Source organism: Diceros bicornis, chromosome 8 (genome assembly GCF_020826845.1).
Source record: "Diceros bicornis minor isolate mBicDic1 chromosome 8, mDicBic1.mat.cur, whole genome shotgun sequence".
NCBI lineage: Eukaryota > Metazoa > Chordata > Mammalia > Perissodactyla > Rhinocerotidae > Diceros > Diceros bicornis.
In genome coordinates, this window is record NC_080747.1 from 3889083 (window position 1) to 3916272 (window position 27190).

Sequence of the window (27190 nt, forward strand, 5' to 3'; positions counted from 1 at the left end):
ACCACAAAGGCTTAAGCCAGAGGAAAAGGCGTGTCCTGGTCCAGATCATTCCACAGGGTATTGCCCACAGAGCACAGGTTCTCTGGCCAGGCTGAGCTGGGGAAGGAAGTGGCCCAGTGGTGGCCAGGAGCTCAGGGGCAGCAGGTGGTGGGGACAAACATGGGCAGGACCCTCAGGCCAGGCTTCCAGCCCCTGTCCACAGGTGACCTGGCCCTAGCTTGCCAGACAGCAGCCACCTCCTACATTTCAGACACCAAAGGAGAAGTCTTTGGGGCTGCCCGGGGGTGGGCTGGCTCTCCACCGCCCCCAGCCAGCCTTGCTCCAGTGGCCCCAGGGCCATAACCTTACCCGCGCCAGAGCTGGGGATGAGGGTGCTGTGAGGGAGGCACTTGCTCTGGATGCAGAATTTGAGGGGTGCCAAAAACTCAGCAGTCGAGGTAAATGGTATTTTAATGTGATATTTAAAAAAAGAAATTAATGCAAAAAAATTTCATGATAAACAAAATGCTGAACTTTTAAATAAAGACGAGGTCCACCATACAGTACCTCGGTGTCTACACGGCATGCTTTTAGTGGCACTGCCTTCTTGGAGGCCCAAGGAGGTGAATCATTGTGCTTTGGAGCCAGACAGATCATGGTGTGACTCTGGTTCTGATGGCACTGGCTGTGTGTGTTTGGAAAAGTTCAGTGTTCTCTCTGGACCTCAGTTTTCTCATCTATAGAGAAAAATGAAGCGAATACTAACTTGGACTAACATCCTAAAGTTATGAAATGAGGTACAAATATAAGGGATCTATCGTAGTACCTGGCATCTGGCACATAGTAGGTGGTCAACGAACAGTGGCCGTTCCCAGTGTTATTGACCTGATATGGACAAAGCATCCTGGGCGCTCAGAGGAGGCAGGGTCGAAGGGCGGAGGCCAGTGGTTACGACTGCGTGTTGATTGCCGTGTGCCAGGCTCTGGGCGGCCCTCCCTGCTCCTCATCACAGCCTTAACCACTGTGGTTCAGTGCTGGTGCAGAAGAGGAAACTGAGGCTCAGATGTCGTGACCCGCCCCAGGTCGCACAGCAGGGACACGGCAGCCCTGGGTGGAGAGGCCCTGCATCCTCAGCCTGCGGCGCCCTCTCCACAAGGCCCCAGGGGAGGCGGTGGCGTGGTATGGTGGTGGGGCCCCCCTCGCCCCAGGGAAGAGCCGGCAGGTGGTGATGCGCTCTCTTGTTTCAGGTTGCCCTTCCCCCCCGGGGACCGAGTGACCTTCAACGGGAAGGAATGCGTGTGCCAGAAGTGCTCCCTGCCCGCGTCGGGGAGCAGCAGCGCGCACCCGTCCCAGGGCCTCTGGAGTAAGTGGGTGCCGAGCGGTGTGGTGGGGGTTCCGCAGTGCCCGGGGAGGGGCCTGACCACACTCCGACCTGACGCAGAAGCGGCCAGAAAAAATAACTGGTCAAACATAACGGAGGGAAGCAGGACCAGGAGTCATGGGTGCTCGTGCCGCTGAGCCTTTGCACGGGCTGTGCCCCCACCCCCGGGTGCCACGCCTGCTCTCACAGCCCACTCCCGCTCCTGCTTTGGGTCCCGCTCTGCCCGACCGCCTCCAGGAAGCCTGGTGGCCTCGTGGTCCTCTCCCTCCAGCACACACTCAGCTCCCCTGTGCATTCCAGACCGGCCAGCAGCCCTGTGGGAGAGCCACAGGAGAGCACTGAGCTCTGGGCTCCTGCGGTCAGGGCCGCTCGGTTAACTGCTGCACCCCCAGGAGCTAGGCCAGGTGTGTATGCAGTGGGTGCTCAGTACATGCTTCTTGGACGAAGAAGTGGGAGATCGTTACTGTGAAAGAGCAAGTGCCAGCTGGAGTGTCACCAGCCTGTGGGTGCAGGGCAGAGTGGAGCGAGGCAGGACCGGGCAGGGCCGGCCTTCCCAGGGGGCGGCTCTTCCAGGGCCGGAGACGGGAGCAGGGCCTGGGGCGAGGAGCCCGGTGCTCCAGGAGCTGGCTGCTGCCAGGATCCCACTGTAGGAGCGGAGTTTTCAGAGCCCACCCTCCGTGCCCACTTGTCTGCTGTATTAGAAGTCTCTACAGAGGAGGGCGCACCTCCAGCCTCCCAGGAGTTCAGTGTTGGCCTGGGGGCTGGTAATAAGTTTACTCTGTGAAATGAAGTGAAGTCTTCATCCCTCGGGGAGGCATGCTTGCAGCAGCTGTTGCTGAGGCTCTTACTTTGGGGCTTGCTAGGAGAGTCCTTCATTTAAACATTTCTCTCCTGCTGAGATCTGAATTGATTGAATTTTTGAGAATTTGCTTCACAAACAGTAAGTACTATTATAATTAAATCTGAAATACTTAATCAAAAATTCTACAGCAAAATAAAAAAGTGAGGGGATGAATTTGAGCAGCTTGTCCAGAGCTCCCTGGCAGCCAGAGTAAAAAGGGAAATATGCCCATCCACAGACTCATTGAGACTTTTTTTTTTTCTTGTGAGGAAGATTAGCCCTGAGCTAACATCCATGCCAATCCTCCTTCTTTTTTTCCCTTTTTATTCCCAAAGCCCCAGTAGATAGTTGTATGTCACAGTTGCACATCCCTCTAGTTGCTGTATGTGGGATGCAGCCTCAGCATGACAGGACAAGCAGTGCGTTCGTGCACGCCTGGGATCTGAACCTGGGCCGCCAGTAGCGGAGCATGTGCACTCAACCACTAAGCCACGGGGCCTGCCCCTGAGATTTTTAAAAATGTCATGGGCAGAAAGGCTCTACCCTTTCCAAATGTAAATTTATTTTAAAATATCAAATTTGCATTTTCAAAGAACAAATGGTCCCCTTACCCACCAGATGGTCTAATAATATAACCTACCCCTTCTCCCAGTACATGGTGAGAATCCCCAGCTTAGAACCTTTTTTGTGCCTAGCAAGCGTTGAACATTCGTCACCAGCTCTCGGCTGCTGTGCGGATATCTGCAGAGTCTTCCCATCTCATGCCTCCTTTTGTCCCCAGAGCAGCCACGGCGGGCAGGAGTCCCTCTCTCCTTGTGCAGATGCAGAAGTGCCCGAGCCTGGCAGGGAGTGGGGATGTGCCGGGTGCCCAGTGTCCAGCTAGGGAGTGGTGCGGCTGAGGCCTGAGCCGAGGCCTGTAAACTCCAAAGCAGGGGCGCTCACCCTGCTGTGACCAGAGGCTTGTGGAGGAGGTGGCCTTTGTTCTGGAACTTGCAACTCAGGTTTCAGTAGGTGGGCATTGGAGGGACAGCACCACAGACAAGAACAGGGAGCAAAGGCTGGACACGTGTGGACTGTGCTAGGGGCAGACAAGGGGGCTGCTGTGTGGGGCAGGGAACAGGAATGAAGCGGGAGAGACTGAAACCAGAGGCAAAGCCATGCCCAGGAGTTCCGGCTGCGTCCTGGAGGCAAGGAGGAGCCATAGATGGCTGTTGAGGGAGGTGGTGCCAAGGTTGGTCGGGAACACTAGGTCAGTCAGGAATGGTCTGCCTGGCAGGGTTGTGGGGGCTGAGGGGGGGCATGCAGCCTTCTGCGGTGGGGTGGAAAGCTGCAGATGGCTGCCTTTGTGGGCTGCCCTTCCCTGGGGACGTGGCGAGTGGCCGCCTGTGTCGGCAGGAGTCAGGCTTGAGGCCCCGAGCTTCCTCTTCCGCTCTCCAGCCCTGAGCCTGTTGCTTAGTAACGGGATAAGTGCTTGGAGCCCGGCGCCCACGCCTTCTCCTGGGAGGAACGCACCACTCCTTCTGGGGGGCCAGCGCCTCCCGTCGCGCCCGAGCCTTCCGCAGCTGTTCCTGCCCTGGGTCACCTCCCCCACTGCCCGGGTGAGGGTTTCCTCCCCCAGAGCCCCGGTGCTCCTGTCCAGGCTCCCCTTCCCCGGGCTGCTCCCAGTTCTCCAGCCCTGAACTAGGGGCAGCCCTCAGAGGGGCCCAACCTGCACCAATCGGGGGGCTCTGAGCCCGGCTGCCCGGGGTGGACCCCACCACTCGCCACCTGTGTGCCCCGGGCAAACTGCTCCCATCTCTGGGCTTGGCACTGGGCGTGGGGTCCGCAGTGGGTGTGGGTGGCGGCCTGGAGGGGCAGCCAGGAGGTGGGAACATGGGGGCTTGGACTGGGAGCAGCTCTGTCCAAGCTGAGGAGCCCCTGGCCCGTTCTTGGGCTTAGCTACGCACCCCCATCCTGGGTCTGTGCTCCGCCTGCTGGGGCCCAGCCCGGCTGGGCCATGGATGGAGTCACACCTGGAACCTGGGGTCACACTCGGAGCCGGGACCTGGAGGCCCCACCAGGGTCAGATGTGAAGGCCCTCACTCCGAGGGGCTGCAGACGAGGGGCTGTGCCTGAGGACGGGGCGGGGCCCTCAGCCTTCCGTCCGAGATGAGCCTTCACCACCTGGGCTGCGGCCCTTGGAGCCTCTGCGTCTTCTGCCCACGTGAGGCTGCACCTCCTGGGTGCTCAGGGCGGGTGACGGGGACCTGGAGCCCCAGACCCCCTTCTGGGAAGTGGGGTGAGCCGTCCTGCATCGAGGCTGTGAGGTTAAATGAGGAGAAGACGTGCAGAGATGAGGAGGGGCCGGGCCCTGGGGGAGCAGCGGGCACACAGGCCTCCTTGGAGGTGCATCTGCCTGGGGGGTGCCAGGGCCCAGGAGCCAACGCCCCTCCTGGCCGCCTCTCCCGCCCAGCACCCCACCCCCAGCTCTGCAGTCGGGGGTTCTGTCGCAGTTGAGCGCAGAGCCCAGTGCTGGGGATGCGCTTGAGTGAGTTTGTCTTTTCCAGCGGCTGCTCACGGCTCTTCTCGCTCAGTCGGCTCCTCAGAGAAATCGCAGGCCAAGCCCATAACTTTTCAGGCATTTGCAAGTTTTAGAACTCAATTGATTCCTCATTTTCAAAGGTCAGTCTCAGATTCGACTCAGAGCTCTCCTCTGCTCCCCCACCCCGGTTAGACCTGGGGGAGCAGTGGGCGGGGGTAGACTGACCCTGCACCCCGAGTTCTCAGCTGGGGCTTAGAGAGACTGCCCAGCACGTCCTGTGTCCCACACGAGTCAGTGGCAAAGCCAGGCCTTGACCCAGTGACCGTGTCTGCTAGAACAGGGAGCACTTTGGGGGAAACAAGGAAACTGTTTGGAAAGTTCTAGAAGGGTTGTGCCAGGGAAGAGGCCCAGGCCCGTCCCGTTGCTGTGATGGCAGAGCCAGGCCCAGGGTGCACCAGCGAGCGGACGGCCGGCTTTGGCCGTTCACAGCGACCTCTGCCCTGGGCAGTGGGGACACACTCCCTCCAGGACGTCCGCTTATTGACACCTGCCGCGGGCGGGGTTCACCACAGGATGCTGTACTGTCATTTTCGAAGCTATGCTGAGCTCCAGATGTGTTTAGAAGAGGATGATTGCGGTTTCCATGACAACCGTCCTCTCTGCACGGTGCTCTTGCCTCCGCCTTCATGCTCACTGTTCCTGAGACTCTGCCCCGCATTGACGGAGACGGGGGGGGGGGGGGGCCAGTGTGTGGGCCACGTGCCCTGCAGCTGCAGATGGCACAGTCGCCTGAGCCTCTGGACCCTCCCCTGAGGACACGCTGCTGATACAGCAGGAGGCAGATACGTCCAGACGGCTCCACGGGGAACCGGGCCTCTGAGCAGGTCTTCCTCTCGTGACAACAGCAGTAATGATTAGCACGTTCCTCCTCATGTGTGTTTACTCATTTATCAGACATGTCCTTCATGCCCAGGGGCCTGCAGCTATGTCAGCTCTCCTTAGCCTCATGACAACTCTGCGAGGCTAGTACTATGATTACCCCTATAACATGTGTCCCTGGCACAGAGAGGTGAATTGACTTGCCCACGGTCACACAGCTGATGGAGGCAGCCTGGCTCCAAGGTCCATGCTTCTAACCACTGCTCCACCCTGCCCCCCGCTCCAGTCCTCCGCACAATCCCGTGTGGCATGCTCCTTCACTTTGCCCGTTACAGAGAAGCCAACTTGGGCTCAGAATAGGGTTTCTGGACTTCGGCACTGTGACATTTGGGGCCAGACGATCCTTTGCTGCGAGGGCCATCCTGTGTGCTGGAGGATGTTGAGCAACGTCTGTGGCCTCGACCCGTTGGCTGTCTGGAGCATGCCCCCCCAGCTTGTGACAATTCATAAGTGTCCTGAAATTGCCAAATGTCCCCTGGGAACAAAATCGCCCTCGGTTGAGAGGCACTGATCTCGAGCTTCCCAAACGTGCCCACGGTCACGCGGTGGTGAGAGAGCCGAGAGGGGACCCCAGAACGGGCGAGTCATGCCGTGTCTGTTCTGCTGGGGCCGGAGGGGTGGTTGGGGAGGGGTCTGGATGGCTCCTGGACTTGAGGAGGGGGCGTTCTCTTGGTTCCCGTTCTTGCGTCCACTCACCGAGCGTTTCTCGGTCCTGAGATGAAGCAAAGCCCCCTCGCGGGCCGGGGCCTCGGAGTGGGAGCCTGTTCTTGGGGTCGTTCCCAAAGTTGCATGTGGATTTGAACCGCGTGATAACTTAGGAAAGCCAGAGCTTGCCCAGCAGTGTTGTGGGCATTAAATATTTTTTATTCTTAAAAACGATATGGTGCTGGTCTCTGCCAAGCAGAAGAACAAAGCCTCGTGCGGGCCTGGCGTCTGTGGAGCCTGCTGCCCCCGGCTGGGCCGTGCACGGGCTCTGCATCCTGGGCGGGCCGAGCGCCGAGGTGTGCGGCACAACGCCGTCTTTCGTGTGCCATTTATCATTTATGTGATCGCCCGCCCTGCAGGGAGGAGACGGGACTCAAGAGGAAAGAGCTCGATCAGGGTGACCGGCGAGCAGTGGGGCCTGGATCTGTAGCCAGGCCTGTCGGGCTGGGCCACAGTCTTTCATCTTGGCAAGCGGGTTCCCTGCTTGGCCGCTAGCCCTTCCGCCGAGCCTGGGAGCTGCCGAGTTGTTCAGGGCTCCTGCGGGCCGTTTGCCAGACGCCCCCTTCGTCCCTATTCATCAGGACTCTGAGGAGGGTCCCCAAGGCCCTGTCTTTGTCTTGCCCCCCAACACACATGGACACACACACACATATAGACCTACAAGACACACAGACGTACTCACACAAACAGACAGACACACACACAGAGACATGCTCACATACAGACATACACAGGAATGCATTCACACAGAGACACATACATGCATACACACACAGACATATCACACACACTCATAAACACACACACAGACACATGCACAAATACTCATGTACACAATCACACACAGACACCTTCCTTTGCACACACAGACACGATATTCACACAAAGATACAGGTGCACATACACACAACACTCACACAAGATACACATATATGTACTCAAACACAAGTGCACACACTCACACACAGATGCACACACTCACGCACACACTCCAGGCGGGTCATGAAGCCAGTCCCTGCCCCCGAGGTTCCCCAGGCCTACCCCAGCCCCTTGTGGCACTGACTGGGGAAGCCCCCAGTGTGTCTGCCCACGGCTGGAGGGACTGGGAGGTGGCCAGGTCAGCAGGGCCGTGCTAGGACCCAGGGGCCTGTTGGCGAAGGCAAGGACCCAGGACTCTAGAGGGTGAGGGGGCTTGAGCAGGGATGGGCATGGCTGGAAGGGGCAGAGCGGGCAGGGGCCCAGACCAGGCTGGGGGCCACGGGATGGAGAGCACTGATCCCCTGGGGGCAGTGAGAAGACAGACGGTGGGGACTGGCTGGTTGGGTTGCCGAGGGCAGAATCCCCCAGGCTGGCTGCCTGGGGCCTGGCAGCGACGTGGGCTGAGACTAGGAGCAGGAACATGGGTGGGGGACAGAGTGCCCTGTGTCTGGGGCGTGGCACAGACAGCCACAGAAGGAGCTCCAGAGAGGTGGGGCAGGGGGCGTCCTGGGATGTGCATCCAGGCAGGCCAGAGCTCAGAGGACAGGGTGGGCGGGGCTCACAGCTCCCTAATGTGGCACATTTCCTTGAGGGGGCACATCAGTTGGGTCACAGTTAGGTTCAATGTCTACCTTCCGACAGAGGAGGCCCGGGGGGGCCACCCGGACCTGCTGCCATCACGGCACCCTGCTGCCTGGGCCCTCCCTCCTCGGGGCAGCCCCTGCCCTCGGGGTGCTCTTGTTCCAGTGCACACCTGTTGCCCAGGCCCGGGCTTCCATCCTCTGGAAGACGCGGCCTCCGTCTCCTTCATCTCGTTCATCCCGGTATCCCCAGCTCCCAGCCCAGGCTGCATTCAGTTGGTGCTTAATGCATGCAGCAATGCACTTCATGATTTGTTTTCTACATGCTCACACCAGCCGTCCCATAACAGGGTCCTGCAGCACACCCAGCTGGACTGTCCCCTCCCCTGGGCCTCTCGAGGGGTCTTGTGGTGTCTGGAGACCCTGCGGTGGGCTCCTCTCACCCGCGACGACGACGTGTGTCCTGTTCTTTCTTCCAGGTTGCGGGGGCTGTGGCACAGAAATCAAAAACGGCCAGTCCCTGGTGGCCTTGGACAAGCACTGGCACTTGGGCTGTTTTAAGTGCAAGACTTGCGGGAAACAGCTGAACGCAGAGTACATCAGCAAGTGAGTGGCCGGGGCTCCGGGGGCCCCGGTGTCTGGGGGGCCTGCTCCTCCTGCGTCTGCCCTGTGCTGTGCCTCCTGCCGGCTACTCCTGTGCCACAGTTGGGCAAGGAAACCCTCCCCGGCCCTGGCGTGTTTGTCCCCACAGCTGGGTGCCTTCTCCCCACCAGCCTCGCTTCCCAGACGTGGCTGGCAGACTCCAGTTCCATTTTTGTTGATGGAAACAGAGATGTTAGCCCATCTTTGACTTTGTAAGGAACCTGCCGACTCCTGTCCCTGGGTGTCACCCTCCTGCATTGCTGGCACCTGGATCTCCTGCAGAATGCAAAGGGGACATCAGCTCCTGCAGCGACAGAGGAGGAGAAGGGCTGACTAGCCTCAGTTGTTACGGATGTGACAACACGGCCCCACACTCCGACTTGTGCAGCACTGGGCCATCGGGCAGCTCCCACTGGCGGACAGTGTCCCCAGACGTGCGGTCAGGATGTGGCGAGGGCTGGTTTGGGTGGAGGTGGGGAGCAAGTGTTATCAGAAGGCAGTGAGAGGCAGGGATCATGGCCCGGGGCAGGAGCAGCTGACTGCCAGAGGGGTGCATTTTAATCCCCAGAGGTCAGGGAACTGAGACGGGTAAGTCCCAGACGGCACAGGGGAGAGAAGTCAGGGTGAGCTGGAATGAGCAGTTCCTCTGAGTGCCGAGCCGACTCCTGCCTGCCAGCTGGGGGCTCCTGGGGCGACTTTCATCAAAGGCTGCGCTGGTTCTTGATGCCCCGACGGGAACAGAGCCATCACAGGAACTGACTGGTTTAAAAGAAGTCCTGCAGTAAAACTGCACAGGGTGAAACAGAAGCATGTGCACGTACATACACACGTATGCACACACGCACATATACACATGCATGTACACACACGTGCACATACACACAGGCACGCGCACATGCATACATACGTGCACGCACATATATGCACGCACACGTAGACACACGCACTTGCATGAGAGCGTGTCACACTGGGGGACGTAATCAGGTCAATTTTCTGGGTGGCGTTGTACTCTAAATTCTGCAAAGTGTCACCATTGTGGGAGACTGGGTCTCTCTGTGTAGTTTCTTACAACTGCATGTGACTCTACAAATTAATTATCTCAAAATAAAACGCCCCCAAACCAAGGTGAGCCTCTGTCCAGCCTGGCTCAGGCTGGGTGAGCTTCCGGCCATGGGGGCCGGGCACTGTCGCGTCTGTCACGGTAAAGGGAAGGGTGAGTGACTCACACTCGGGAGCCCGGTGGACACAGCACTTCACAATAAAATGAACACTCTGCCCCCAGAGCACTACCGCCTGCTCACACGGCCGTGGGCGCTCACCCACGCTGCGAGCGTGGTGCTCAGCAGCCCTCCAGAACATCCCAGAATTGGCGAGGAGCGTGCATTGGTGTTGCCATGGAGACGTTATCTTTGAACCTCCTGGGTTTGCTGCGCGTACACCCATTTGTGGGGAGTGATAGAGGCCCTGGGTCAGTGGCGTTTGAGTGGATCCCAGGGGCCCAGTTTATGTCTTCCTCTCCTGTCAAACAAAGAAGGGTTTCTTCCCCGCTGTCAGCTGTGGGCAGAGGGGCACATGTCACCCCACACCGGGCCCTTCCCTCCTGCAGGCATCGTGTGACCTACACGAGGTCCAGAGCTTTGAGGAAAAGAGGGCGACATTAGCTCCGGTCTCCCGACAGCTCCAGACATCTTACCTTCTGTTGGCACTGTGTAAAAATCAAAACCAAACTGGGGATAACACGGCAAGTTCAGCAATGCTGGGGAGGGGAGATGCACTGGAGAGCAGGTGCCCCTGTGTGCCAGTCACCTCCATACCCAACCCCTGCTGGGCGGGGCCAGGGGACAGCCCTGGTAACAATGACAATGGCCTCAGGCACCAATTGGCAAATGCCTGCTGTATGCCAGGCGTTAGCCACGCCTTCTCTTATTTAGAGCTTGCTATTATTTCTCCTATTTTATGGATGGAGAAGCTGAGGACCAGAGAGGTTAAGTGACTTGCCCAGGGTCACACAGCTGGAGCGTGACATTTGATTGCAAGCCTGTTCACTTCGCCACTGCCCACCAGCCCCTCCCCACGCAGAGCATGGCCACCACTTCTGAGCCTTCCTGCCCCTTCCACACAGCCACTTGTCCTGTTGTGTTGACCTCACAATAGTAATTATAGTTGCTTTTAAAAGTGCTCCCGGCACATGCCAGAGGCATGTTCCAGGTGTGTGCCTGTGTTGTCTGCCGTCAGCCACCCTGCAAACAGCTGTTGTCCTCAGAGCTCACTTGGTGGGGCTCAGCATGTAAGCAGCGCACCCACGGCTGCCCAGATGTTTGAGAGCAGCACCCACGACCATGTCTCACACGTCACTGGTTCCCCAGTGTCACAGACAGCGCCTGGCACGTGGAGGCCCGCTGTAGACACGTGTGCAGAGTGGAAGCCTCACTGCAGGGCCCTCCTGCTCCTTCCTGCCCAGCCGGACGCCTCTGCCGCCCTGTGTGCCCACAAGCAGGAAGCTCCTGGCCACACCTGGGGACAGTGAGGTCTCGTCCCAACCACCGCATCTACCCCCGGCCTCTGTCGTCTCTCAGCCCTGTTCTCCGACGTGGGCACCTTTGTCTCACACCTCTTTCAGTTCACGTATTTCCAAGGCACCCCAGGCCCTTTTCGGAAGGAGCAGGAAGCCACCTGAGGGGCCACTGGGCCATTTCCCACCCCAGATGTTGAATGTGGGACAGAATGAACCAGAAGGAAGAGCCACGTCTGTGGACACGTCTTTTATTTCCCAGACGCGGCTTTATTCCCTCAGCTTGGCCTCTGGAGGCGGCCACCAGCCCCTCACTCACCCGCGGGGCCCCCTCTGTGCCGCGATGTCCCACCCGTGAAATGGGGTGATCTTTGTGATGTTTCTCCTGGGGCTGGGGTGATGACGCAGGAGGCCGTGCGGGCGCCCATGAGCGCCCGAGAACGCGGTCTGTGGTAGTGCTATTTGCATTGGGAGCAAGTGGGCATGTCCCCCTTTTACCCGGTCCCTCTCGTGGGCGAGGGTTGTCGGGTTTGGGGTCCTCGGGGCGAACCCCCGCCGTCCTGACCGCCAGTCTCGTTGCAGGGATGGGCTGCCCTACTGCGAGGCCGACTACCACACCGAGTTTGGCATCCGCTGTGACGGCTGTGACAAGTTCATCACGGGGCACGTGCTGGAGGTGAGCAGGGCAGCCCGGAGGTGGGCCCTGGCCCCCGCAGGCCCTGTGGCCGATCGCCCTCTCTGAGCTAAGGCCTGCTCCGGGTGCGGGGGTCTACGTGCCCTCTGGGAGTTTACTGTGAGGCTCAAAAGGGGCCTCTCAGGGTGTCCGATGTTCGTGTGTGTTTGTGCAAGAATCCATACCCCAAGCCTTCACCACCCCCTTCCTGCCAGCTCTGCCGGAGGACACCTTCCAGGGCCTCCCAGTAGGTGCCGCCTCCTCTAGGAAGGCTTCCCTGTGACGCTCTCTCTCCTGTGCCTTTATAAGTTGATAGAGTCGGGGAGGTGAGAAGGATTTGAGATCCTTGGTCTCAAGGATCCAGCACTTTCGAGGCTAAATGGGGAGACTGAGGCCTGGAGGACTTAAAGTGAGCCCGGGAGGCAGGACTGTGTCCCCCTGGGAGCTGAGTGGTCACCTGGCAGGCGAGGTCAACAGCAGTTACGGGTAGGGGTACTTGTGGGGTGCTGACAGTGTTTTTCTTGATCTGGGCGGTAGTTACATGGGTGTGTCCCTTTGTGAAAATAACAGATATGATGCATTTTTCTACATTTATTCAATAAGATAAATCCCATGGGGCGGCCAGGATCAAACCCCACCACGTGAGTCCCGGGCCCAGCCCGTCCCTCCACCCGGTCTGCAGCCCCGTCTTGTCTTCGTGCTAGGGCAGGAGGATGGACTGTCTCCGGGCCTGCCCCTGGTCCATGCGGGAGGACACGGGTGACCAGGACCTCAGGGAATGGGGAGGGGGCCCTGACCCAGCCAAGGGCAGGGGAGCCCTTTCCGAGGAGGTCACAGATGGAGCCTCTGCGGGTGGGAGGATAGGTTGGCGGATGAGGCTGCGGGGCCCCGGCCACCGTCCCTGACAAAGACTTTTGAGCCAAGGAATGCCTGGGTCAGATCTGCATTTTTTAAAGAGCTCCCTCAGCCTGCTGCTAAGCTGGTCTGGAGGCCAGAGGCTGGGAGGCCAGCCAGGAGAGGGTGGGACGTGGGACGGCCATCCCCTCGCATCTCCAAGGACTCCCGCCCTGCCCGTGCCCACAGCTAGTGCCCAGCACGTAATGGAGGTTCAGGATGCTTTAGTGGAATTGCACGTTGAACGTTGAGTTGCTTTTCTTGAAATTACACTTGACGTTTGAACAGCAGGAACAGAATTCCACCTTCTTTCCAACCCTCTCTCACCCCTCAGCATGGGCCTGGCGGGGAGTGGGGAGGGGAAAGGGGTGGTCACGCCATCCCAGATGTCAGTGCTGCCTGAGGCTGCCCTCCTGGTCATCTCCCCTCATTCACCGGTAAACCCGGGAGGCCAGCGCCTCAGTGGGGATAGTCCCAGGCTCTGCGTGGAGCTCTGCCCTCCTCTGCTGAGTGGCCTCTGAGGGTGGGTGCGATTACACGCCCATTGGTTGTAGAGTTTGCAAAGCAGAAATAAGGGGGAAAAATCACTCATAATGGATCCTAGTTCACTTAACTTCTTGGCTGGTTTCCTTCCAGTGTTTTTTTCTCTCCATGTTATTATAGTTGGTATCAAAACGTTCGTACAACAGCATATCCTGATTTTTTCAACTCACATTTCCTGTTTAACAGAGTCCCATGTTTTTGTTTTTTGTATTATAGGTCTTTTTTATAACAGCTTTATTGGAATATAGTTCACATACCACACTATTCACCCATTTAAAGTATGTGATTCAGCAGTTTTTAGTATCTTTGTAGAGCTGTGCAACTCCCCCCACTGTGCGTTTTAGAGCGTCGTCTTCACCTCGAGAAGACACTATACCCTTTACTATGACTCCCACAGAGCCTCAGCGACCACCAATCGACTTTTGGTCCCTGTTCTGAGCATTTCATGTGAGTGGAATCGTGCAATACGTGGTCCTCCGTGTCTGGCTTCTGTCTTGTAGGGTGTTTTCAAGGTTCATCCTTCCATAAGCGTGTTTTGGTATTGCATCATATTTCATCATAGGACTATCCCAGAATTTACTAAGCTGGTCATCTGTTGTTAGGAATAGCACTGCTTTCCGTTTTTTTACTACAGTAAATAACACTGAGATGAACATCTTTTTTTTAATTGCATCTCCAGTTTTCCTTAAGATTGCTTCACAGAAAGGTAGAAGCTGAGCCAATAGCTATGAACTTTTTGAAGATCCTTAACACTCTTAAATTGCCTTCCAGAAAGATTATCCTAATTTACACTCGTCACCGGAATACGCCATTCCCCATCTCCCCCATGGGTGTGATCTTGAGGAAGTCTTGGGCAGTGTGACGGTGACAACCGGGATCTGCTTTACTGCGCCCCTCCTCTGCCCCTGCCGATGGGGCTCTTCTCGTCGTTTTCAGACAATCCTAGTTCTTGCATTTCAGTAACCTTCCTAGGCTTTGCCTGTTTATCCACTGGGGTCTTCACGTTTTCTGACCCATTTGCACGAGCGGTCACATGATGAGTGTTGACGTTTTGTCAGCTGATCGTCCTGTAAGTATTTTCCCGGGTGGCAGTCATGCCTAATATTCGCTGAACGTGGACGAATGATCCGTCCTCTCCCCAGGGTGACGCCTCACCTGGCGCCCTCCTGTCTCCCGGTGCTTCCCTTGCCCTCCTTCACCCCTCTCCTCGCCCAGCCCTTGCCGAAAACCCAGCTCTGTGGGCGTCTGCCCTGCGCCCTGGCAACAGCTTCCGGGGGCGCCACCGGTCAGGGCCCCGCCTTTCCCAAGCCCGGCAATTCAAACTGTGTTTCTCTCTGTTCCCCAAAAAGACTATTCCAGACCTTCCACTCTCTCCCGGGCTCCTCCCCCTCCCCCCACAATGACCTTGTCTTTGACATGCCAGAGAGAGAGGGCCAGACGTCACTCTGGACGTCGGCTCACTGTCTGTGATGCTCCCCATTGCCACCCCTACGCCCTCTCCTGCCCTTTCTGATAAAGGCGCTCTCCCTCCTGCCACCTGCAGCCCCGACCCTCTGCTTGGTCCGGACCCCTCCCACCTTCTCTGGAGCCTTCTCTTACCCTGCCATCTCGTTTCCTTCCTGGGCATACACCTCCCCTCTCAAAGGGCATCCTCCCCAGTAGCTTTTTAAACAGCTCAAGTCTCCCCTGTTTAACCCATTTAAAAACCAAACAAACCCATCAACCTCACATCAAGGTCCCCTCATCTGCTGCTCAGTCTCCCGGTCCCTGCAAGGCCGATGGCTCAATCCAGCGGGGGCCTGGCTGCCTCTCAGCCACCAGCCTCTCCTCAGTGCCCTCGGTCCTGCGCTCTGCCCGCCTCCTGCAGACCCCATGCCCGTGGCTAGGGACCCCTTTCGGCCCATCCCCACCCTTCCCTGCCCTCGGGGCCTCCTTGCCCATGCTTCTGGGCTTCCCGCTGCTGGGCCTGCCTCTCCTCCCTGAGGTCTCCCGGCACCTGGCTTGTCCTCTCTCGAGGTACCTAGCTGACTTACCTTTGTCCCTCTGCCCATATTTCTCCTCTAAAATGCAGGTGGCTCTAAAGTTCGGCTAGGTCATCACCAAATTCAGGGACAACCCACCCCCCTTCACCCATACACACACCATGGTCCTCCCCCCGCCCCCCAGCCTCTCTCAGTGAGCGGCACCACCTGGGGCCACACACCTGGCACCTGGCATCCAGCTGGACTCCCCCCATAGGGAGAGCATGTGCTGGCCATCAGCCAGCCCCAAGAGGTGGCTGAGCCCAACGTGAACCCAGACTGCCCAGGTTCCTGGCACCTGTTCTCCGCCCCACCACTCGGCCTCTCCCAGCGCATGGACGTTGGTTTGTGTTTTTGGTTTAGCATTGTGTCACGTTGTAACACCCGATGGCTAAAGTGGGGTGTGTCTTCGGCTCAGGTGGGCTGAGCTGTTGCTGCTATAGGTGTGTGAATCTAGCCTGGCCCACTTCCTGACAACCACGGCCCTGCACCCTGGGAGGGTGGGGGACAGACCCTACCCAGACCCTGCTGCTGGCCCTGCCTCTCCTGGCCCTGAGCAAGCGCTGCACCTGTCAATAGAACACTCCAGTACGCTGCTCAGGGGTTCAATGAGACATGGTCTGCGAAGTGTCCCCAGCTCAGTGCTGGCCCGTGGTAACTGCTGGGGCTGGGGGCTTCATCACTGTCATGGGGCAGTCAGCGGGCCTCCGCTTGGTGGATCGGGAGGGCAGGAGTGACCCCGTCTGCAGTGGAAGCGTCCCTGATGGTTGCTGCTGGGCCAGGTGCAGAATGTGGGGGTGGTGCTGTGAACGGCCCGGGGCACTCCAGTTTATTGGGACGGGACCGTCTTAATTGTGATGAGCCAGAGAAAACAGGTCTGTGTTGTTCCTCCTCGTCTGCCGCGGGGGACAAAGGGCCTCCCAGGGAAGGTTAATGCTTTTGTTTTTGCCTCTGCCGGCAAGCTCCGTGGCGTGGCTGAGTCGGCGGGCTCTGCAAAGCTCTGAGCGTCCTCCTCGGAGAGGCGGCGGCCGCGGGCGGGCAGAGATGAGCCTGGCTCCGCAGAGGGGGAGCAGCCGCCGCCGTGGCACCACCTGAGCTTGGCCCAGAGCGTGCCGGTGCCCAGCTGGGCGGGCAGTGGGCTCCTGGGGGCAGCAGGTGGCAGGTGGCAGGATCTGAAAGAGAACGAAGAGGACCCAGACGGCTGGCTGAAGGGTGAGGTGTCCATCCTCACGGTCACACTGCCTGTTCCAGCTAGCCTGTCCAGGGAGCGGGCGCTGGAGAGGGGCCGTGGGGGCTGGCCGATCGGACTGGGCTCTGGTGCCAGGACCTGTGCAGGTAGGAAGCCTGGCCAGGTGCTTCTGAGGGCTGATGGGGAGGCCGAAGGAGCCCTGTGGGGCTGCAGGTGGGTGGGCTTGTAGGGAGCGGGGACAGGTCAGCCAGGTGGGAGACCCCCTGAGGCACCTGTCGTCCCCGTTTTGGCCCTAAAATGCTTGCCGGCACCCACGGCTCTCCTCTCCCCAGGGCCCGAGTGGGAGAGCAGCCCGGGCCCCCTTCCTTGCCGGCAGGGGCCCTCAGTCTGTGCTGCGTCTGCGCGCGGCTGGGCGGAGTGCCATCTTAACGCTGGGCGCCAGCAGCGCCTGCCTGCCTGCCTGCCCAGGAAATGTGCACTCGGTGGCGGTGGGGCTTTTCCTCCCCCTCCTCCTAAATAGGTAGCATCCTATACTGCGTGCTTTCCCTTATCCCCTGTGTCTCCGGTGTCTGTCTTGCTGAACCTGCTGCATGCTGGGGTGTGGGTGGAGGAGCCTCCTGGGTCCGGTGGGGACCTGGGAGGGACTGACATCTGCCCCCACCCCACGGCCGACATGGACGGCTGGCCGTGTGGGGAGGGCTGGGGTGTGGGAGCCGGGGGGGGTGCCTGGAGCAGCCGTGCTGCAGTGCTGGCTCCTGGGGATGGAGTCTCCCCAGGGAGAGAGCTGGAAGGTGACTGATGAATGGCCAGGGGACAGCAGTGTCACCAGACCGATTAGATCTGAGTTTGATAGGGGAAGGGGGTGCTGAGTGAGGGGGAGTCCGTGGCTCAGTCCTTGCCGTCACTCACGCTGCCTGTTCTCACCAGTATTAGCTGGAATGCTTCCCTGCACAAGTGGGGGCGGGGGCGGGAGAGGGGGTGCTTCTGGCTCAGCCCCACCCTCCTTAACCCTGGCACAGTGCCCCCTCGGAGCCCCACCTGCCTGATGCTGCCTGCCTGTCTCCATGGTAACGAAAAGCCCAGGGTCCCTCTGGGATCACTAATTAATTCTCTTTTCTTTATTTCTGCCTCCTTCCCTCCCTCCCTCCCTCCCTCATCCGCCTTCCCTTCTTCCTTTCCTTCCTGTCTTCCTTCCTCCATCCACCATTCACCTTACAGACCCTCCCAAACACTCAGGTGGCCCACCCCGGGCTGGGGCTGGGTTCACAGAGGTGACGGTGGCAGGGGTCCCCCTCCTGCCCTGGAGGAGCCCTGGAGGGGGAAGGGGCCGCCCAGATGCACTCCTGCCCTGGGTCAGGCGGCCAGCTAAACCATTCTCCATTTCAAATAAACCATCTCCTGCGACTCTGGGACATTGGTTTCTTTCTTCCCTCCTTTCTTCTGTTGGCACTTTCCATTTTCTCTCATAAGCAGGTATGACTTTTATCATTGGGAGAAAATAAATCACATATTCCAAACAAATAAAAGCATTTCCTTGGGACAGAGGTGAGGTCATCTTCCCTAGGCCCCAACTTCTCTCTTTCTGTCTCTCTCTTTTAATTTGATGAATGTGTTTATTTAAAAAACACATTTAGAAGGAATAGCTATTTATCATAAAATAACCCAAAAAATTGTCCATAATGAAGCCATCACACAGACTAACTACTGTTAGCATTTAGAAGTCATCTTTGTAGATAGTGCACACACAGACACACACATATACACGCAGAAACACGTAGATACACACATAGACACACAGACACACATGCAGATACACGTGGACACACACAGGTACACACATAGACATACACACAGACACACACAGATACAGACACACAGATACAGATACACTCATAACACACACAGACACACACAGACATACACACACCTATACAGACACACACACAGACATACACACACCTATACAGGCACACACACACAGACACACACACACAGATACACACAGATATACACACAGACACACACATGCAGATACACACACAGATACACAGATACACACAGATATACATACAGACACACACAGAGATACACAGATACACACAGATATACACACGGATACACTCAGATACACACACAGATACACACACAGATACACAGATACACAGAGATACACACACACAGATACACACACACAGATACACATATACACACAGATACACGTATACACTCAGATACAGACACAGAGATACACATAGACACACAGATATACACACAGACACACACACACAGATACACAGATACACACAGATATACCCACAGATACGCACACAGATACATGCACACACAGATATACACAGATACACATACATACAGATATACACACGGATACAAACACACACGGATACACATATACACACAGATACACATGCACAGATATACACACAGATACACGCACAGATACAGACACACATACACACACAGATACACAGACACACAGGTATACACACAGATACACATATACACACAGATACACACACAGACACGTATACACAGATGCACATAGATAAACACACAGATACACATACACACAGATATACACACAGATACACTCAGATACACACACAGATACACACACAGATACACAGATACACAAAGATACACACACACAGATACACACACAGATGGAGATACACACACAGATACACATATACACACAGATACACAGAGATACACATATACACAGATACACATGCACAGATATACACACAGATACACATGCACAGATACACACACAGACACACATATACACACAGATACACACACAGAGGTACACATATACACACAGATACACATGCACAGATATACGCACAGATACATGCACACACACGCAGATACACGCACACACACTCACACACGCAGACACACTGACTTGCCTGTAGCCTGATGTTGCGTCCCTGCTCCTCCACCGAGGAGTCGGCACCTTGAGTCCTCACCTTGAGGACTGGTCTGTGGCGTGGTCGACGTGGTGTCCCCGTGCTCCCTGGTCGTCCGGGTTGGAGGATGCCGGGGCGGGGCGCCGAGCAGGCGCTTTGCTGCGGGGCTTCCTCCAGCCCCACGTGCTGACGGGCAGGTGAGCGCCCGGAGGTGGAACAGGTGATGCACCTGATCCCAAATGCGCTGTCCTCCAGGGCCCGCTTATGAACTACTGGCGGGCACCATCTGCGCCTTCAGAGGGTCTTTATGGGACACTATCTCTATGTGCAGCTCTGCTCTGGGGTCTGGGCACAGTGGAGAAGAAGGGGACAGCTCAGTCCTCCGGAAGCACACGTCCTAGACGGCACTAGATTGTGAGCAAGAGGAAGAGAGAGCACGAGAGTGAGAGCCGTGCCGGCCTGGCGACGCATGTTCCCGCAGAGACCCCAAGCTGAGAGTGGGCGTGTCCTGAGAAAAGGGAGGAGGCGGGGGTGGCAGAAGGGGGGTCAACAGTGGGGAGAGTGGCAGAGGGGGAGGTCAGGGGCTCTGAGGGGGCTGCAGGTCACACGGGGCTTTGCCGGCTGGCAGGGACTTGGGCTCTTCTTTTCAGGGCGAAGTGGCCCCTGAGTGTCTTAGGGTGCAGAGGCTGCTGGGGACTGTGTACGGCTGCCAGATGCTCCCCCAGCTGCACTGCTCCTGCTGAAGGTCTAGATTAGCTTTTCAGTAAATTTCGTTTTATCAGCGCACCCTGATGATTAGGTCTTTTAAGATCTGGATTCAGTTCTGGTCATTCAAAAAGGAAACTAAAGCTTCAAATCGGGCTGGCGAGTGCACCGTGAGCCACCACTAGGAAATGGCCGTCCCGGGCTGGGGAGTCGTGTGGCGTGCAGGCCCAGCCCTCTGCAGCCTGGAATCCAAGGGAGGGCCGGAAAGCAGGTGGAGGCTGGCCGGGTCTCCAGGGTGTGGAAGAGGCCGTGGATGGGTTAGGGAGGAAAAGGGGCCGCCTGCCTGGGGTGTGTGAGGCCCATCACAGTCGGGGGCCCGTCCCCCTGTGCTTCCCACAGCCCTGTGAGGAAGGGATTCCTAGCACCTCTCTGCAGGGAGGGGAGGGCATTTCTGGGGCCCAGAGACGTTGCCACGTCTCCTTGGTGCTAGCCCGGTCCTGCACGTCCGCAGGGGCTGTGCTCGGAACCCTCCACTCTGCCCCGGTGCTGGCTCCTGCAGGCTGCGTTCCTGCGTGTCTGAAGAGGCTTGTTCTGTCTTATTAAAGATGACAGCCACTTGTCAGAAGGCACAAGACGTCTTTTTAAAACCACGCACTGCAAAACCTCATGGGCTTTTAATATACTTTTAAAATCTGAGCCATCTTGAGCCCCCGCTGGGCCATCTGCAGGGCTGGGGCTGGGGGGCCGCACAGAGGCCACCCCCAGGTGCTGATTTTTGAGGCTCTTCTTGGCGGCGATTGGGAGGAAAAGGCCTTGGAACAGCGGGGGTGCAGCAGTGTCCCAGTGACGTGGGCTGCCCGTCACTGTGGCCACCGAGAGAGGACGGGAGTGACGAGGATATTGATACACGGAGCGAGGAGACTTCTGCTTTTGACTCTGTAAGCCCATCTTAGCCGGCTCAGGCTGCTACAACAGGCACTATAGACCGTGCAGCTTAAACAACAGACAGGTACTCCCCCAGTGCTGGAGGCTCTGGAGGCTGGACGTCTGAGATCAAGGTGCCGGCCCCTTCCGTTCCCGGCGAGGAACCACTTCCTGGCTTGCAGACGGCGCCTGTCCCGTGTCCTCACATGGCAGAGAGCGAGCTCTGGTGTCTCGTCTTGTAAGGACACTAATGTCCTTATAAGACATCATGGGGGCCCCACATGTCAGCACTTCATTCCTTTTTGTGGCCAAATAATATTCCGTTGCATGGATAGACCACAATTTGTTTATCCACTCGCCCATTGATGGGCGTTTGGGTTGTTTCCACCTTTTGGCTGTTGAGAATGATGCTGCTGTGAGCATTCATGTACCAGTTTTCTTGTAGACCTATGTTTTCATTTCCCTTGTTCTGTTCTCTTCATTTTTCTTATATACCAAGGAGTGGAATTTCTGGGTCCTATGGTCATTCTATACTTTTTGAGGCACTGACCAACTGTTTTCCACGGCCGCTGCACCATTTTACATTCCCTCCATCAATGTACGGGCTTCCTATTTCTCCACATGCTTGCTAACACTTGTTATTTTACATTTTTTGTTTTGTTTTGTTTTAATCACGTTCACCGGAGTGGGTGTGCGTTTGTGCCTCATGGTCTGGATTTGCGTTTCCTTAACGACAATGGTGTGGAGCATCTTTTATGTGCGTCTTTGCCGTTTGTGTATCTTCTTTGGAGAAATGTCTGTTCAAGTCCTCTGCCCATCTTTTACTTGGACTGTCTGTCTTTTTCTTGTTGAGCAGTAAGAGTTCTTTATATATCCTGGGTACTAAGCCCTTATCAAATCTATGATCTGCAAATATTTTCTCCCATTCTGTGGTTGTCTTTCCACCTTCTGGATAACGTCCTTTGATGCACAAAGGTTTTTAATTTTTGTGAAGTCTAATTTATCTATTTTGTTGTTGTTGCTCCTGCTTTCGCTGTCAAATCCAAGGATCCATTGCCAAATTTGGCTCATCAAGATGTGCCGTGTGTTTTCTTCTAAGAGTTTCTTTCGTACCTTTAGCTCTTACATTCAGGCCATTGATCCATCTTGTGGGAAAATTCTTTCACTGGCGCGTAACGCACACGGAGGAGCACGCGAACCATACATGTGCAGCCTGATAAATTTTTGCAAACTAGACACGCCCATGTAGCCAGCACCCAGATCTAGAACAGAACGTGCCCAGCCCCCCAGACAGCCCCTGGGGCCCCCAAGGGCAGCCACCACCCTGACTCTGACAGTGTGGATTCGTTGGCCTAGTTTTGGACTTGGTAAAAACGGAATCTGTTATTCAGTGTCTGCCTTCTCTCGCGCAGTCTTAGGTCCGTCAGAGGCCTCCACGTTGATTGCTCAGGGCCTGGGAGGTGGGGAGCCTGTGAGGACGGGGTGCACACCCCAGAGCTGGGGACCGCCAGGCCGGGTGCTGAGAGGCCACAAGGGGCCAGACCCCCGGGCTCTAATGCTGGCTCCACCACGTCCCTGCCATGAGAGCTTGCTCAGGTTTCTCCGCCTCTCCGTGCTCCTTACGGAAACCGAGGATAAGGACGTACCTCACAGGGCTATCTCAAGGGTGAAGACAAGTTAGGATGTGTGAAGGGCTCTGAGCTCCAGCCGCAGAAACGGTGGCCGAGTGGCTGTAAGTTTTGGAGGTGGGGGAGTCTGCCGGGTGCTGGGGCGGGAGGGAAGAGCGTGGATGCAGGGCTGGCCCCTCACGGTGGCTGTGGGGCTGTTCCTCCACTCAGCGTTAATTCTCATCGTTGGGTTGGGGTTTCAAGCCTGTCATCCGAGAAACTGTCCCCACAGTTTTCCCTCTCCTCCTGACTCGCATGTAGATGTGCTGTGTAGACGCCAGGATCTGTTTCCCTCCAGCATGAGCTTTCTCCCTCAAGTGGCTGTCACAGAGCTCCTGTTTGAAGTCAGGGGGGTTGTCCCCCTCGGTGTGAAGGGGGCGCCTGGATGAGGTGGCGTGAGGACAGGTCAGAGGTCACAGTGTTTAAAAGGCCTAAGTCAGCAGTTGAGAGCGGGGACGTAGATGACAGGCGGTTCCTGCTTCTGAAGATAGGAGCTGATTCAGTCCCCTGTTTACACCTCAGCGTGAGGGCGGCTCTGATCACTTAGGCGTTTTAATGCTTTTAATCACTGAAATGACAGCTTCACCCTTGTTCTGCAGGGCCAAATGCTGTGGAGCGACCTGCTACCCAGACAGAGCCCTGCACTAGCAGTTCCTGCGATGGCCCCATGCCAGGCCCCACCCTCAGAGGCTCACTGCCTAGTGGGGAAGAATTACCCAAAATAATTGCCAAACCTTGTGAAAATGGGGCTGTGGGAGTCCAGAGTAGAGAAATGTCCAGGGGAAGCTTCCAAGAGGAGGTGACACTTGAGATAAAGAACCTTCCAGTGGCCTGGGGTGGAGAGTAGGAAGGGCACTCCAGGAGGAAGGAACAGCTTATGCAAAGGCCCGGAGCCTGCAGAGCAGGCAGGATCGAGGGCTCAGCATCCTCGTGCTTCCCAGGAAGAACCCCTTTGCTGAAGATATTGGTAGGCCACTCGATTAGCACATCCTGCCCCACGCAGAGAGGAGCCTGTTCTGGATTCTTCCTCCCCATACACAGGGGTCACCTTGACGGCTGATTTTCACCAAAGGCACCAGTGCATAAGGGAAAGAAAAGTGAGACGCCTGTAATGAGTTTCTGCCCCATTCCTTACTAATTCAGGAGCGTGATTATTACTAATTCAAATTCAGAGAGTGATGATTAAATGTCCTCCCATGTTAGGAGAGAGTGAAACGTGGGACCAGCATCCACATTTAGCGACAGGCTGTAGCCGTGCCTCCCCTGAGGCTGAGAAGTGGTCACGATAAAATAATGCTGGGTTCAGGATTTGGGGGGATTTATTTTTGCACCGTGTAGAACTACCCAAACCAGCCAATATAATTTGTTTAGCTTATTTCAGTATTAATATTTTAGTTTAATGGATTTTTAAGAATTATAAAAATAATAAATGCTAATAAGAGAATTGAGCAATACAGAGATACAAAACGAAAATTATTAATCATTTTCCACCTCACCCCTCCAGTCCCTCCACCTGGGGAAATAATGTTAGCTTCGTCCTCCGCCCTCTTCCTCCTCCCTCTCCTCGTCCCCGTCCCCGCCATGCAGAGATGGGTGGGACCTGGCTCCCCTCTGCCTCGTGGGGGCGGCAGACGCATCAACCCCTGAGCTGGAGGAGTTGGTGACACACCTGCTCTCCTGGAGGTTGGGCCGTCTGGCAGGGTCTCTGCTCCGCAATGAGGCCCCCAGCGGGCTGGGGCCCAGCTTTCTCACACACACACACACACACACACACACACACACACACGCACACACAGGCACCTGGACGGCCTGGGGGCACCCACTGGATCCGGGCTCTGTCCTTGGTCCTGTCCGTCCCGCACGGTTGTGGGCCCCCTGCCGCACAGCTCGCCTCCCAGCATCCCCTGAGTGCCCACGTGTGGACGTGCTGTTCCACAAGCCGGTGCTGCTGGCTCAGTGACCACTCCACCTCCATAGAAACACCTCTGCTCTGTTCTCCCGCAGGCGGGGGAGAAACACTACCACCCCTCGTGTGCACTATGCGTCAGGTGCGGCCGGATGTTTGCGGAGGGCGAGGAGATGTACCTTCAAGGTAAGAGCAGAAATGCACTGCTCAGTCCCCTAGGGCAAGAAACGGACACCTCTGCGCCCATTCCGTGTGTCGGGTGTGATCTGGGGGGTCACATGGGTCATCTCGCTGGTTAGGAAGCCCCGTCACGCAGTGGGAGCTGGGGGAGCAGGGCCCGAGCAGGCTGGCCCGAGCAGCCATGGTGAGGCGGGGGACAGTGGTGGGCAGTGGGCAGTGGTGGGCGGTGGGTGATGTGTGGGAGGTAGAGCCCACTGGACCTGGGAATGGCCTGGATGTTGGGAGAGGGGCCCGGGGAAGGATGGGTGATGTCGAGACCTCATCTCTTTAGCCACAGTTTCTTTTCAACGACGTCTCTGTCTCCAGTGACCCTGGAGGCAAGCTGGACAGGGCAGGCACGTGGGAGAACCACACACTGTCCCTCAGATGGGCTGTTTAATGATCTCACATGGCATCATGTTGGGGCTGTGTGTTAGACAGGCCTCCCTTTCTGAGGCCGAAGTCGTGGGGTGATGTAAGTTAGGACGGCCTGGTCCCCAGGGTCCCCTGTTGTTCCTTGAGTCTCCACTCGAGAGCCCATGAATGGGGTTCTTTGCACCCATACAGTGCTGCGATGTCTGGATGGGGAGGGTCCCCCTGCCCGAGGTGGCCACCCCCACCGTAAATAGTGCTCTCAGGCCTTCTGATACGGAGCACAATGGCTCTGGGACAGCAGCAGGGAACATGAGCTCACCATCAAGGGGGACCCAGTCTCGGGGAACAAAGATGGTCTTCAGGGCTCTGGGCTGAGGCTGGAACCCCACTTCTAAAACAGCACCTGCTGTGACTTTCTGGATGTTGAAGCCAGCCCCATGCCCTCTCCCGGCCTCACATTTCCTGATCTGTATGATGAGGGGTCGGATCAGCCAGTGGTTTTCGAGCTCCGTGCCATGGAGCACCAGAGTCCCATGGCCAGGGCGTCTTTGGGAGCTCTGGCCCCATCTGCCTGGATACCCCAAGACCCTCCGCCTGGTCTGCCTGGATACTGGGGCTCCATGGAGGTGTTATGGGACAGGTGAACCCTGTGGAGTAAGAGCTCTCTAGAGCGGTGGTCCCAGCGAGCCTCACAGCTTCAAAGATGATGAGGCAGCCACCCCCCCATACCACCACCCCTCCCACTGGACACACCTTTCCAGCCGTGGACTCTTTCCAATAACCGTAGGGGAGGGGCTGCTGACTCTCACTAATTATCAGGGAGACCAGGTTAAAATGATTAGATGCTATTTTTTCTCATTGGGTTGACAAAGATTAAAAGGAAGGACATGTCCCCATGTTGTGAGAATTCGAGGAAAAGGGCCTCTCACCTGGCTGGTGGGGGCGAAAACTGGGAAATGGCCAATATGCATCAAGAGCCTTGAAAACATCCACACCCTTTGATCCAAGACTCCACTTCTAGGAAGTCCTTAAGTAAATAACGAGAGATGTGCCAGCACGTGTGCACAGGGGGGCCCCCACAACGTTATTTAGAAGTAAAGCATTGGGGCCCTCAGGCCAGGAGCAGATAAATTAATTCTCATTTCTCCATGCAAAGTTATGCTTTTGATATTTAGTTATATGGGAAATGTTCAAGACGTTTTTAAGCAGAAATCATAGGATCGGACACTGGGTGTGGACGGTCTGATCCGTGTTCTATTTACTGTGTACGTGTCCATTGGGAGGCGGCCCAGCCAGAAGGAGGAAAGAGATTGTAGATGATTTTAATTTTCTTATTTATACTTTTTTAGGTTCCTTTAATTTTTAATAAGGGACATCTATTACCTTTGTAATGAAACAATTTTTTCCCTAGGAAGATTGGCCCTGAGCTAACATCTGTTGCCAATCTTCCTCCTTTTTTCTCCCCAAAACCCCAGCAATAGTTGTATGTCATAGTTGTACATCCTTCTAGTTGCTCCGTGTGGGACGCGGCCTCAGTGTGGCTTGATGAGCGGTGTGTAGGTCCGCGCCCGGGATCTGAACCTGCGAACCCTGGGCCACTGAAGTGGAGCGTGAACACTTAACCGCTCCGTCACTGGGCCGGCCCCACAATTTTTTTAAAAAAATGAACATTTTACACACCCCCAATCAAATCTCAGGAGCTCCGGGCTGATGCAGATATCTGCCAGAGGAGCAGTAAGGGGCTCGCTTCCCGGCGTTAATTCACCTGGAGGCTCTGCAAGCAGGAGAGGACGTGGTTCCGCCCTTCCACACACACATTTTAGGCCCCTGCTATGTGCCAGGCCTGTGTGGCTTGTTTAGGGGATGCGAGAGTGGGATGCACACAGCCCACCTCCATGTGGCATGGGCTGGCTGGGGCCGGTGCGGCAGGAACCTAGACAAGCCGCGGCGGCCAGCAGAAGGTGTATGCTCAGTGGGCGGCTCCACCGAGGAGTGGGGTCAGGCTGAGGTTCAAGGAGGCCCCGGGAGGGCAGCAGGTGCTCTGAGCCCCAAAGCATGGGGA

The 27190-nt window shown here is 56.7% G+C and overlaps 1 protein-coding gene across 3 annotated transcripts in view; it reads left to right on the top strand.

The window, feature by feature from the left end:
- ABLIM2 (actin binding LIM protein family member 2) overlaps positions 1-27190 on the top strand; it is a 170044-nt gene that overhangs the window by 65252 nt on the left and 77602 nt on the right. For all 3 annotated transcript variants that reach the window (XM_058546657.1, XM_058546655.1, XM_058546656.1), the window contains exons 4-7: positions 1227-1342; positions 8405-8531; positions 11662-11755; positions 24633-24720. In XM_058546657.1, coding sequence (XP_058402640.1) covers positions 1227-1342; positions 8405-8531; positions 11662-11755; positions 24633-24720 — 425 coding nt within the window. The remainder of the gene's footprint in view (positions 1-1226; positions 1343-8404; positions 8532-11661; positions 11756-24632; positions 24721-27190) is intronic.